The sequence below is a fragment of the Neopelma chrysocephalum genome, unplaced genomic scaffold (assembly GCF_003984885.1).
Source record: "Neopelma chrysocephalum unplaced genomic scaffold, ASM398488v2 Primary Assembly neopelma1_100, whole genome shotgun sequence".
NCBI classification, from domain to species: Eukaryota; Metazoa; Chordata; class Aves; order Passeriformes; family Pipridae; genus Neopelma; species Neopelma chrysocephalum.
The window spans coordinates 3,780,526-3,793,672 of record NW_020897763.1 but is presented as its reverse complement, the minus strand read 5'-3'; the positions used below and the strand labels follow the sequence as shown (position 1 = coordinate 3,793,672).

Below are 13,147 nucleotides of genomic sequence, written 5' to 3'. Positions count from 1 at the left end.
GGGTGTGAGTGCCCCGAGGCTGCCAAGAGCTCAGGCCATGGTGTGTCAGGATGGGGCTACCCAGCACCATTGGTGAGAAACTGGTTTCTTGAGCCAGCTGCCAAAAATCCCTCACTGTCCTGGGGGATGTGCTGGTCCCGTCCTGGCAGCCACCTGTGTGTTCTGCCCCTGGAAGTGCATCCCAAGGGATGGAGTGGCCAAATCTCCGGGGGCTGGGGGGTCCCAGGGAGGGGAAAGTTTTCTTTGTGTGTTTGTTCCACTTTAATTCATTGCCCTGGCGTGGGGACCTGCTAATGAAGGGTGAAGATGGATTGTGGCTGGGCTGTTCCAGGGGCTCACAGGATGGTTAATTACCCTGGGAAGCTCGAGTGCAATGAATACTTCATAAAGCCAAAGCCAACAGTGAATTATTCATTATCCATTTATCAGGGACAGCTGAGAGAAGCCCTTTGGGACAGGGACTGAGTGGGGGTTCCTCCTCCCAGCCCTCAGCAGGCTGCTCATCATTCCCATTGCTGTGGGATCCCTGGGGACGGGGGTCCCATGGGGCTCCTCCTGGAGGGGTTTTGGGGAGAGTGTTCCCTAAAGCATTGCTGAGTTTGTTAATTGTGTTCTGAGCCACAGCAGGCCCGGGAAAACACAGGGAAGGGCTGAGATGGGGGTTTGGAGGCAGTGGGAGAGGATGAGCAGGACAGGTTGTGGGGGCAAAATGCCATGTGTTCCCTGAGGGACCAGCACAGTCCCCCTGGACCTGAGCTCAGGGTGGCTGCCGGGGGTCCCCAGCGATGCAGGAGGGGAGCAGAGGCAGGCACGGAGCCATCACCAGGCACAGAGGGGGTTTAGCTGCACTTGGCTGATTTGCTTGATGCATCCCAACCAGGGAGAAACTCAGCTCGGACCCGAGCTCTGCGCTGTGCTCAGGGAGAGAAACCTGGGGCAGAGGAGCTGCGGGGAAACTCGGAGCGTGGGTGAAGCCGGGTCTGTAGATCCCTGCCCGGGGATGGGGGGATGGCTCTGAGCAGGGACCGGGCTGTCGCATCCCGGCTGCCGCAAGAAACAGGCTCTGCTGCCACCTACCAACGCCAGCGGCCGGGATGGGGGGGCCTCGGGGCTGCCTTTCTGCCCAAAACATCCCGATCCCAGACTGAAATCGTGCTGGGAGCTCGCAGGGGAGCACTTGTGCCTCTTCCCTCCAAGCTCTGCCTCAGCCGGCGCTGCCTCTCGCTCCCTGGTCTTCCCCCAGCATCAGCCCCGGGGTCACTCCAGCACGGGCTGAGAGTGCTGCCCTCACCCCGGGGCCTCGGGAGGGCTTTGTAGGGGAGGGAGAGCAAAGGAGGGGGAAACATCCCCTTGACACCACATTTCATCGAGGGTCTGCTGCCAAAACGTTGTGTTCTGCAAGGGCACTGGGCATTCTGGGCGTGTTTGGGGCATCGCTGTCCTCTGCAGGCAGGTGTGGCTTCACCTGAGCCCTGCACAGCCCAGGAACTCACCTCCCCCCTTCCCTCCCTGCTCCCCACTTCGTCATTTCCTCCCCAGGCAGGGCAGCCCCCCCTGCACATCTGCACTGCACAGCTGGCAGGGCACATCTGGGGGGGACATTCCCCTGAACCCCCCAGCTGAGCCTGTTTGCTGCTCTGTTGATCCTGCTGGATGGAGCAGCAGCAGCTCTGGAATGTCCTGCTCCTTCCCCTCCCGTGCCCTGAGCCCGTGGCAGTGCCTGGTCCAGGCCATCCCCTGCTTTTTGTGCTCAATTTGTAGCTTTGTGCTATTCCCCCGAAAAACTCTGCTCCTGCTGGTGTTCTCTAGACCTTAAAGAATATTTAACCATCTGGTAAATTATTTATCCCTCTGAGGTTTGGTGCGCTCGGGGCAGCTCAGGGGCCTCCTGGAGAATTAACTGGAGCCATAAATCAAAGAGACATTTGAGAGATTTCCCATTCCAGGGCTGGTGGCGGCCGGGCCCCCAAATGCCACTCGCGGGGTGGGAGCCGAGGCTGCCACTTGCTGCTGTTACTTGTTTAAGAGCCTGTTAAATTTAGAAGTTAAATAGACTCCAGGAAGCAGATGAGACACACCAATTGCTGGCTAAGGGGGAAATTGGGAGGCTGCCACCCCCTAATACTCCTTTAGAAGGTGTTTTTTTTTCAGGCTTTGCAAAGCACCACCATCAATCCAACCACGGGGGCGAAGGAGCCGGGGGCTGTGCCCAGGGGATGGGGACAGCAGTGCCCACTTGGCAGGGCTGGATGAGGCCCTGCTGTGGGTGGGAGAGGGGGCAGTGGTCCCCCGGGGGGCTGTTGGCAGTGCTGGGGGTGTAAAAGGCTGGTGGCATTTACCTGCTGTCTCCCAGAGCAGGTGTGTGGGGATGGAGCGAGGTCTCTGCATCCCCCTGCGATGCTCAGGCCCTTTGGGAGGGCTGCCTGTGCTTCCCAGGGCTCTGGTGGCCAAGGTGCAGGGGTATTTTCTTTCCTGGGTGTCCTGACAGCTATGGGAAAGGGTTTGGAGTCAAAGGAGGTGCAGGGAGGACAAACCCAGCAGGGGTTTTTGCCCACAGCTCAGGTCACTGCTGGGACAGGTTTCCCTCTGCCACCAAACCCTTCTGTTTGCCCTTATTCCCTCCTTGGAGTAAATCCCAGGCCCACCCCAAGGGGATGGTGGTGCCAGGGACAAGCCCAGCAGCACTGGGGTCCCTGGGGATGGTGACAACCTTCCTTCCCCCGGGACCAGGACAGTGTCTGAGGGATAACAAGCCCCTTCCCTAACAAATTAATTCATTTGGCTCCCTATGTGATGCTGCAAAGCTGCAGCCAGACCCCTGAGAGGGGCTTTAGCCTCCTCCCATGCTGCCCCTAGCCCTGTTCCACCTGCCTGGCTCAGTCCTGCTGGTTTTCCCCCACAGAAATGAGGGTTTTGGTTTATCACATCTGCCTGGCGGGCAGCGGGAGCTGCACAGCGAGCGGGGGGAAGCACAAGGTAATAGAGGTATTTATTAAAGCAGGGAGGAAATTTATATGCTATTCCTGTTTCTTCAGCTCTCAGTCACCGCCGAGGGGAGAGGAGGAGTGGGCAGCCTGCGCAGGAAATCGCCAGGAGTCTGTTTTCTGCCCATTTGTCAGTCTGATGAACAAGAAAAATACAGGCGGGCTGGGGGAAGGAGAGCTGGAGAGTCTGGAGGAGGCTGGTTCGTGCTGCTCCACGGCCAGGAGCAGCCCCAGGAGCAAGGGGAACCCACCCTGGATCCCCCTGCAGCTGGGGGGGCTCGTGCCACTGAGGGGCTGGGAGTCCTGAGGTGTTGGTGGCAGTGAACTGTGAACGGGAGGCTGGGGGTGAGGAGGGGGAGGTGGGAGAAAGGGCTGTGGGGAGGAGAAAAGGGGCTCTGGAGGGCACAGGCTGGAGCAGAGCCCTGGCAGGTGGATGGGGATGGTCTCTGTGCCATCACTCAACCCGTGGATCCCCCCTTGGCCAGGCCCTCCCAGCTGCTGGAGTGCCAGGAATGTTTGGCATCTCCCAGAGGAGAGCACTGGGGAGGAAAAGCCCACCTGGTATTAAGTGGTAATAATTCCCTCTTTATTTGCAGTCCTCCTCCTCCGTGTGAGAGGCTGGGTTTTTGCTGACACTTTCTTGCTGGGGATTGAATGCTGCCTGAATCATCCATCCAGGGCCATTTGTTCAGGAGAGTAAGGAACTGCTGTTTGAATCCTTTTATTGCTGCTAACGTGCCACAGGCAGCGGTGATGGATTCAGGGAGGCTTTGCAGGGGCTGGGGATGGCCCTGCTGGGAAGTGACACAAGTGTGGGAGTTTGTGCACCCCCCTGGGGAAGGCAAACACACTGCCTGGGTCTTCCTGGGCTGCCAGGGCAGTGCAATGTGCCCCTGGCCCTGTGGGGTTGGAATTTTGGCCTCTTCCAAGGTGTAACCTCGGCAGTTTTTCCCGAGGGGCAGCTTCTCCCCGTGGTACCAGGGTCTATGCATCCCAGAGAGGGACTGGGGGAGTGGCACAGAGGGAAGGGGACAGTGTTTAATTTTAATCTTCTCGTTTTCCAGAGCTGCTGGTGTGGCTGGACAAGGAGATGTTTTTCCTTTGGCAGAGACAAATAGGCAGAGCCAGACCCTCCAGCATCCAGTGCTGCCTCTGCACTGCTGGGATCAAAATGTCCTGGGAGAGAGCCCAGGGAGTGCTGCTCCAGCCTGGAGGGATCAGCCCTGGCAGGGGGGGGTCTGTGTGGCACAGCACCAAGCTGGGACCCCGTCTGGGTGCAGGGTTTGTGCCCCTCACCTGCCCCCTCTTTGGGTGGGGATCAAGGACCAAGGACCAGCCCCTCACTGAGATCTCCCTCCTCATCCCTATGGATGCTCCAAATCAGGATGTTATTAACTACAAGCTGCTTTTCCCTGATTGCTGCTTGCACAAACGATAACTGATTTAAAATGAATTGAGCCAATTACTGCAGTTTTCCCCAAACAGATGAGCAGTGCTGGGGTGAGGAGGAGCCATCCCAGCTGCAGAGAGCAGAGGCAGACACTGAAATGCCCTTTGGGCCCGAGTTTCCAGCTGTCTCTGTTTCCTGGTGAAGTCTGGCTGCTTTCCTCAGTTGCATCTGAATTCAGGTGGGAGCAGCCCCAGTGCTGCAGCAGGTGATGGGCCCTGCCCCGAGGGGGGACACTGGGATGATCCTGGCAAGTGCAGGGCCTGAATATATCAATGTATTTGTGGAAAAATGGAAAGAAATAACTCCAGGATGATTGTTCAAGGCCGGGACCTTGGGTCTGGGTTTGGGGATCTCCTGGTTCCTCAGGGACAGAGCGCGGGGGGATTTCCCAGGTGGGAAAGGTGGGGATTGTCCAAGGGCTCCAGAAGGACAACTCCTGCCCCAGGTTATTTACCAAATGGATATTTCATAGGTGTGCTGGGGCTGGTTGGCTGTGCCCAGATCCAATCTGAATATGAAGTTCATCAAATTTTAAACAACTAATTGTCACTGGCTGTCTTGTCCTTGCAATATGAGGAGCTTTAGTGAGCAGAAAACATAATGAAGGTGGATTAAAGCTTAACTGTGTGAAAATTAGTTAAGGAAACTTGAAATCAGGTTCAAAGAATTGTTTAAGTTGGAAATACCCTCTAAGATCATCAAGTCTAACCCTTAATCCAGCACTGCCAGGTCCATCACTAGGCCATGTCCCTAAGTCACCTCAGCCTGCCTGGTTTCCAGCTGCCCACAGATCTGGGAGTGGGAACAAGCTCGAGCTCTTCCCTGGACCCATCGTGTCCCTCAGTGTGGCTGCAGACCCCCAGCCTGGGCTTTCCCTCTGCCCGGAGATACCCCCAGCCAGGATAATCCCCTTGGATGCAGCCCCTGTGAAAGCCTTGGAAGCTGATATTAGATGAGTTGTTGCAAAATCAATTAGTGATAAAACCCTGTGGGCAAAGAGCACAATTGGTTCGTTTTATTACGTTGCCATCTGAGCAGTAAAAGTACAGAGACACACATGGATAAACCCATCTGAAACACGGGGCCAGGAACCCAGACTCCTGCTGCCTCCTTCTTAATCTCCCATTACGTGATCTATCTTCTGATTGCTTTTGTCAGCTCTCCAAATTTAATAACTGGACAAACCATCTTCTGCGATTGTTCGCATATAAATAAGTGTTGGGTCGATGAAGAACATCTTTAAAAGCCCCTGGGCTTTGAAAAATGAGGGGAGCAGGGCCTGGGAGGCAGATCCCAGAGAATCACAGCCTTGCACTGCCAAAAAGCAGCGTTGGAAACACGGAGGGGGGGACAGAAAAGAGGGACCCTGGAATGAGGTGCTTTTTGGGGGGGAAGGGTTGGGTCAGCGAGGGCTGAACGAGGTTTGGGGTTTTGGTTGTCTGGTGGCTGCTCCTCCCCTGCCCCCACGGCTTGGAGAAACCAGTGCTGAGCTTGGGTGCTTTGGGTGTTTGTAGGGATTTGGTTGAGGAGAGGGGAGTGCCATCATCATCCTCAGTGGCTGCTGCAGAGGGGCTGAAGGCAGAGCAGAGCAGTCACTCTCTTAGGACAGGTTTATCCTTCTATTCCCATCCACAGCTTCCACCCCGGACAAAGCAGCTGCTCCTTTGCATCACTGACAACTCCAACCTGCCCGACCCCAACCTGCACCTGAGAGCATCAGCACCCCAAATCACTGGGGCTGGAAAAGACCTCCAGGATCATCAAGTCCAGCCTGTGACCGATCCCTACCTTGTCACCCAGGCCAGGGCACTGAGTGCCACCTCCAGTTGTTCCTTGAGCACCTCCAGGGATGGGGACTCCATCTCCACTTCCCCAAAACTGGCCATGCTCAGGCCACTGAGTGCACGGCCTTGGGACAGCACCACCTTGGGAAGGCTCCTGGCAGTGGGATGGATGCACCAGGAGGGAAAACTGTTCTGCTGGGATCGATTTTCCATGGTGGCACAGGTAGGGACACATCTGGGGGGGCAGCTGGGTGGGCAGTGCTGGGGGGATCCTGGCACCACTGCCAGTGGGATCTTGGCACCACTGCTGGGGGATCTCAGCATCACTGCTGGGGGATCTCAGCACCACTGCTGGGGGATCTCAGCACCACTGCTGGCATCTGCCGCAGCACCACGGGCCAGACTCTGCTCCCCGTCTCTCCTGCCTGTAGGAATTTGGCTGCAAAGTCTCAGCCCACACCCAGGTGGTCCCTGGCTCCCCAGAGCTCCCTGTTAGGGATCACAGGCCGCTGTTATCCCCCTCCAGGGTGCTGTGGGTTCCTTGTGGGTTCTTCCAGCATCACTGTGCCAAAGACAGCAACCCTTGGCTGCAGCTGCAGCGTTTAAAAATGGTAAAAACCGCGGGGGGAGGCAGGGCCAGGTCTGTGCTGGGCACAGGGCGTTCAATCGCTCACCATAAAACAGCCCTGGTGCCTCTGTCCTCCAAGAGCTGAGGGAAATGGGCTCGGTGCTTTGTAGGGAAGGAAAAGAGGCTCCCGGGACCGGGAGAGTGGCTGTGAATTATTCAGTGCAGGAGTGGTGTGAGATCCCTCCTGTGCTGACCCAGCAGCCCCGAATTGGGGTGGTGCAGGTGCAGTCCTGTGGGGTGTGGAGGCAGGAGGAGGGTGCCTGGGGAGCCAGGGCTGGGGGCTGCATCCTTCCCCCTCCCCGGGGCTCGGTGCTTTGGTGCCAAAGGTGTTTTGTATCCCTGTGTTCGAGCCTTGGGCTTCCCACTGCTTTTGGTTGCTTTGGATCAAAAAGGGAGGAATGACACCTGAGAGGGGCAGGTGTGAGCTGAGCAGGGAGGGGTGGAGGGCAAGGCCCTGGCAGGGATGGGACTCAGGGTTGCTCCCCAGCGGCTCCACAACGAATTCACTGACACAGGGAATGATTTTTCCCTGACTCTGCCAATTCCATAACGACGCTGACTGGAAGGGCCCCGCAGGGAGGGGAACTTGAACTCTGCAAAAAGCTCTTTGCTGAAGTTTTATTTAAGGCTACCCGGGGAAATCTTAAATATTAAAGGATGAAAACCAGCGGCTGTTGGTGGGCTGGCAGTGAGGGCTGTGGGGCAGCAGCAGCACCAGCTGTGCCCTGTTCCTGTCTCTTTTTGCCTCTAAACCCCTTTGGTGCTCCAGCTAATGAGGCTGTCACCTTGTGGGGATGGTCTCTGCTCTCCCCCCTGATCTGGGCTTGCCTGACCCACAGATCCCCCTTCCACGGCTTTTGGGACAGCTCTGGGCTTGTGTCTCCAACAGCAGCATCACATTTCCCCAGCTGGCCACCAGCGTCCTGTCACCACAGCCCGAGAGAAAGGACAAGGACTGAGCATCTGTGGTTTTCTCTGTGCTGCTTCTGTTTATTTCTTATTTTTTAATCCCTACTTCTTGCCTGTAGACGTCCTTGTGCTGACGTGGCATCATTTATTTATAAAATATGTACAGGAAAGCGCTCGGGTACCAGCCCCACCCTCCAAGGTTGGCCGTGCGAGTCCAGCCGGAGCAGAGGGGGAAGGAAGGTGGTTTCTCTGCCTCGGAGTTGGGAGGAGGAGGAGGAGGAGAAAGGAAAGGGCTGAGAAAGATGGAGACTTCAAAGTGTGTGAGCAAATATTTACAGGTTCCAAGACAAAAAAAAATATATATCTACAGTGTTGTCTTGGGGATGGAGGGAGCAGGGCTGGAGGCGAAGCTCGTGGCTCCGTTTGTTATATTGATTTATGGGATTGTGGGAATCGATTCCCGGCGCCGGGAGGGGCACCCGGGGCCACCCTGGCCATGGGGTCCTGCTCCCAGGGGCTTCCAATGGTGCTTGGTCAGAATGCTTTGGTTTCTGGATGCTCCCGTGGCTCTCCCTCCAGCCCAGGGAAGGGGGGAGCTGGTGGGGAGCACCTTTCAGGGAGGACAGTGGTGCAGTTTGGGGTTTCTCACTGGCCGCTGCTCTTTGAACACGATTTGAACCAAGCAGGGGGTGCTGGGCTGGGGGCAGGTGGGGACAGTCCCCTCAGGTGCCCTGGGAGCTGGGGCAGGGCCCGGGGGTCCCCCTGTGTCAGCGGGGGGAGCTCAGAGTGCCCCGTGTGCTCCGGGGGTGCAGGGTGGGGGGTCACTACGGCAGGATGGGCACAGCCAAACTCTTGTGCAGGGGAGGGGGCACGGGGGGTGTGTGTGGCTGCTTGTTTGAATCCCCGAGCTCGGCAGGTCAAACCCAGTTCAAACTGTCCATGGTCTATGCGGGTGATACTTGGCTGGAGGAGACGGAGGAGACCTCGGTTTTGCTCTGGGACACGGCAGAGGAGGTGTCATCATCCCCAAAGGGGTTCTTGCCGCAGCAGATCGTGGTGATCATGCAATTACGGAACTGAGGAGGGGAGAGACACGAGAACGTGGGACCAAAAGCCTCCAACAGCCCCCGAACTTGCTGCTGCCCCCAGACTGAGATTCAACCCCTTCTGGGGAGGAGCAACGTGACTGGGGTGGCCCCAGACGTGCTGGTCAGCCCAGGGCAGAGGCTCACCCCGCGTGCCGTGGGGCATCTCACCTGTTTGTTCATGAGGACGTAGATGATGGGGTTGTAGAGGGAGGAGCTCTTGGAGAAGAAAGCAGGCACTGCCATCAGCGTGGCCGAGAATTCCGCTCCCTTGTTGGTGAAGATCCAGAAAGCCACCACGGCGTAGGGCGTCCAGGCCAGCATGAACCCCATCACCATGAGGATCACCATCCGCGTCACCTCCTTCTCTGCCTTCTGGGTCGTGGCCGATTCCTGCTGCTGGGCAGCTGCCTGTGGGCACAGCAGGAGGTGAGGGGCTCCTGCAGCTTTCCAGCCCTGCACCACTGCCCCTCTCCTGCCCGAGCTGCCCGTCCTGGCCCCATTAATCCCCTCCCAGCCCTGTCAGTCCCCTCCCAGCGTTACCTCCCGGACTTTGCAAACGAGGCGCCCGTAGGAGGCGAAAATGATGATGACGGGGATGAAGAAGTGGACGATGAACATGTAGAGGACGAAGGACTCGTTGTGGAACTCGGGGTTGTGGGTGTAGTAGTCGGGCCCGCAGGAGCACTGCATCCCCTCGGGTATGTACCTGTCAGGGAGAAAGGCTGGCACCTGCACCTGCACCCTCCCTGGGGGCAACAGGAGGGACTCAACCTCAGGACCAGATTCTGTGAGGACGGAGGATGCTGGAAGAATGGCACGTGTGGTCTGGCTGGGCTCCTCTGTGCCCCATGCCCGGGCCTTGCTGGCCCTGCAGCCCACGGCTCCCGCAGGGCTGGCACCAGCTGTGCCCACGTGCTGCCCTTGGGCACCCAGTGCCGGCTTGTTGTGACATCCCTGCCTCCCACGGGCAGTGGGGTATTTATTTCCCTCTGCCCCGGCTGAGCACTTTCCTGCCAGGAGCCCCCTGCTCTCCCCCTGTGGATGGAGGGATGCTGAGAGCTGCTGCTGCTGCTGCTGAGCATCCTGAGACTCACCTGGACCAGCCGAAGAGGGGAGGGGCGGCGCAGGACAGGGCCATGACCCAGGTGAACACGATGCCCAGCATGGCGTGGGTGGAGGAGAAGCGGAAGTTGCCCATGGGTTTGCAGATGACGACGTAACGCTCGATGGCCAAGACCACCAGGGACCACAGGGCAACCTCGCCTGCGGGAGGGAGAGGGAGGACTCAGAGCCCCTCTGGGCTTCGTGGGTGAGGAGAAGAGCAGAGGGGACTGAGGGGCTGGGGATCAGCGTGGGATAACCAGCATTCCTGCTGGGTAACTGGGAATCTCCCGTCCCTAAGGTGCAGGAGCTCTGGGAGCCCAGGGGTGGGTCTGCTCCACAGCGAGAGGTGCTGGCAGAGGAGGGATCATCGTGGGGTTTTAATGAATTAAAAATCAGGGGGGGTGAATCCCACCTGGGCGTGAGGAAGCACAATTCCAGTGATGATGCCAGATGCCTCCAAACCTGTTGATCCCTTTAAATGTGCATTTCATGAGCCTTCCGCTGGCGCTGCACCGGGGGAGGTGTGGGGGGGCCGTGTGGGTGGGTGTTCGTGCACATGTATTTATGAGGGATAATTAAACTTGGGGGGATTGGGAGCGTTTAGTGGTGCTGTAAGCCTGCTAATGCCCCCAGCTGTGATAATCTGCTGATAACTACACCCTGTGCTGGGATTCGCTGGAGACCTGCTGCTCGCACAGCTACTGCTTCCCAGCCAACTTTCTTCCCTGTGAACAGGAGCCTCCTCCTTCTCTGAGAGATGCAAACACTGGAGAGGCAAATAATGCTGCCCAGGAGCCCCCGGGCTCACCCAGCAGAAATGGTGCAGAGCTGTGTGATCATCTGACCCCAAGACTAAGCCCTTCCTTGGCCTGGATCAGGACATTTGGCTGCCTTTCCCTGTCAGAACATCCACATTTTTTTAAATGCATGTATTTTCAGATCAGCATCACTGTGGGAAATCGCCCCATTTAGAGGAAAGGAAGCAAAGTCCTCGTGGTGGTTCTGCACCTCGGTAACCAGGACTGTTGGCTGTCAGATCCATCACGAGGTGCTGTGTGGGCACGGAGTGCCAAGTGAATTCTCCCTGTTTCCCACAGGGCTTTCTGCAGGGGCGAAGTGTTGGTGGCACTTGTGTCCCTGAGAAGTGCCATGAGGAGGCTCCCAAGGGCACCCAAATTTGGTGCAACTAGGACAGAGCTGAGCCACTGCTGTGGAGCCTGGGAACCACCCTGGATCCTCCTCCCCCTCCACTGCTGTTCTCTCTGGTTAGGAGCTGCTGCCTCTTCCTTTTGCCTCTAGATGAGCTGTGAGCCCTCTCCGTGCCTGTACCTCTTCCATGGGGTTCCCTTCCTCAGGGATATCTCTTCCCACCCCGAACCCTCCATTTTTGCCAAAAAGGGAAGCCTTTTGGCGAAGAAATAATCACGGAAAAGGTTGGAAAAGGCCTCTAAGGTGACTTGTCCAGCCCTGTGCTTGGTCTGAGATGTTTGGCAGTGATTCAGGGAAGTGCTGTGGTCATGCCTGGGGGGGTCTCTGAGAGCCACCTTGGTGTGAGACCCAAAAATGCACCTGACCAGCGTGGCCAGGTGACCCCAGGTTGGATCCTGCAAACAGTGATCCCTTCCCAGGGCTCCTGGCTGGTGATGAGGTGGAAGCTTCTTGGAATCGAGGTCAAACACGCATAAACCCATTTTCCTCCCCATTTTCAGGCGCAGGGAAGCAGCACCTGCACGACGAGCTCTGCCCCACACAGCGACGTGGGACGGCCCGATAAGGGGCAAGAACTGGGCTCCCAAACCCCAAGGGAGCCCCAGGTTCCCCCCAGCCCTTACCTCCCAGCGTGGCGAAGAAGCCCTCGACGGCACAGCCGGTGGGGCCGAAGATGAAGTAGCCGTTCCAGGCGGTGGAGAAGGTGACGGTGAAGCCAAAGCAGGCCATGAAGAGATCGGCCACCGCCAGGTTGACCAGGATGTAGTTGAGCGGCTGCCGGAGCTTCTTGTGTTTGAAGGTGACCAGGAGGGTGAGGAAGTTGATGGGGAAGCCGGTGGAGATGAGGAAGAAGATGTAGACGCAGACGATGCGGTATTTCCAGGGCTCGGCCAGGTAGTACTGGGGGTACTCGAAGGGGCTCCTCACCACCCCCGTCTTGTTGGACATTGGCACGTAAAAATTGAGACCCTCCGTCCCGTTCATCCTGCCCGCCCTGAGGGACCCGCTCTCCCTTTGGGGTTTGCTCTGATTAATTTTGCTTCGACCCCAACTAACGAGAGAAAAAAGGGAAGCCCCACCCCCAATGTGGAAAAAACACCCAAGTGAAGGTTTTTTCCCCCCCAAGGTCCCAAAAACGAGCGGGTCGGGGGCGGCAGGAGCCGAGGGGACGGGAGGTGGTGGCTGTGCCGCGCCGGGGGCTGGCGGTGCCCGCGGGCCAGGGAGGTTTTATACCCTTGGGCCCCCTCGAGGGAGCACGGGGGGGGCCTGATGAGGGGCTCGGCTAACTTTGTGTGACAAGGGCAACGGGATTGAGAGGGGTTGATGGTTTAAGCACCCTCTAAGCAGCCAGTTGGCCCCAAAACCTGCATTAAAGAGTATTAATTGCCATTAAGTGTTTAATATTGTTTAAGGAGTTGGGGGGAGGAAGGATGGGGTGGGGAGTCCTTGGGAAGAGGAGCAGAGGTGGGAGAAGCAGTGGGGAGTTTGGGAGCGGCCGTTTTGGGTGACTGGTGTGGAAATGGGGCCGTTCTGGGGTCCACAGTGTATCACAGGCTTTGGAGAGTCCCTGAGTGGCTGGAGGACCCCATGAGACGATTTGGGGACTGGGGATTGCCCAGTTCTGCCCCACTGACCTTGAGGAGGTCACTGGGGGAAGGCTGGATTGAGCTCTGTGGGTCTGAGCCGTTGGCTTAGCTCTGTGTTTTGGGTGCCTGGTTTTGGGGGCTGCTGGTGTGGATACCTGTCCCCATCACAGAGCAAATCCAGGCTCTGCTGGCACGGCCAAGGGCCACCTCTGTGTGAGGAGATGGGCAAAGGCAGGAGGGGAAACCACTGCCCATCCCAAAGGCTGCAGTCCTGGTAAACGCAGCATTTTGGGGCAGGTCTTGGTTGGGTGACCCTAAATCACACCCTGGTTGTGCCAGAGGACAAAGGACTTAGCAATGATGTCCTGAATTCCCTCCAGAGAGAGTGCAGAGAGACCAGCCCCA

The 13,147-nt window shown here is 57.6% G+C and overlaps 1 protein-coding gene across 2 annotated transcripts; it reads right to left on the bottom strand.

Annotated features, from left to right (window-relative positions):
• Positions 1 to 7,850: 7,850 nt before the first annotated feature.
• LOC113973280 (green-sensitive opsin) lies at positions 7,851 to 12,545 on the bottom strand. Of its 2 annotated transcripts, none has more exons than XM_027695188.1 (5): positions 11,780 to 12,545; positions 9,938 to 10,106; positions 9,384 to 9,549; positions 9,012 to 9,251; positions 7,851 to 8,008 (listed from the first exon to the last, which is right to left on the bottom strand). In XM_027695188.1, exons 1-5 carry the CDS (start codon positions 12,138 to 12,140, stop codon positions 7,901 to 7,903), a joined length of 1,044 nt encoding a protein of 347 aa, XP_027550989.1. In that variant the 5' UTR covers positions 12,141 to 12,545; the 3' UTR covers positions 7,851 to 7,900. The 2 variants fall into 2 exon arrangements, with proteins under 2 accessions (XP_027550989.1, XP_027550988.1); XM_027695187.1 differs by lacking the exon at positions 7,851 to 8,008 and adding an exon at positions 8,663 to 8,831.
• Positions 12,546 to 13,147: the final 602 nt, after the last annotated feature.

Coding starts and splice junctions, on each gene's coding strand:
- LOC113973280 (XM_027695187.1), bottom strand. CDS start 12,140: ATGAACGGGACGGAGGGTCTCAATTTTTACGTGCCAATGTCCAACAAG. Junction 9,550..9,937: donor CCCCTCTTCGGCTGGTCCAG/GTGAGTCTCAGG, acceptor TCTCCCTGACAG/GTACATACCCGAGGGGATGC. Junction 8,832..9,011: donor ACGTCCTCATGAACAAACAG/GTGAGATGCCCC, acceptor TCCCCTCCTCAG/TTCCGTAATTGCATGATCAC.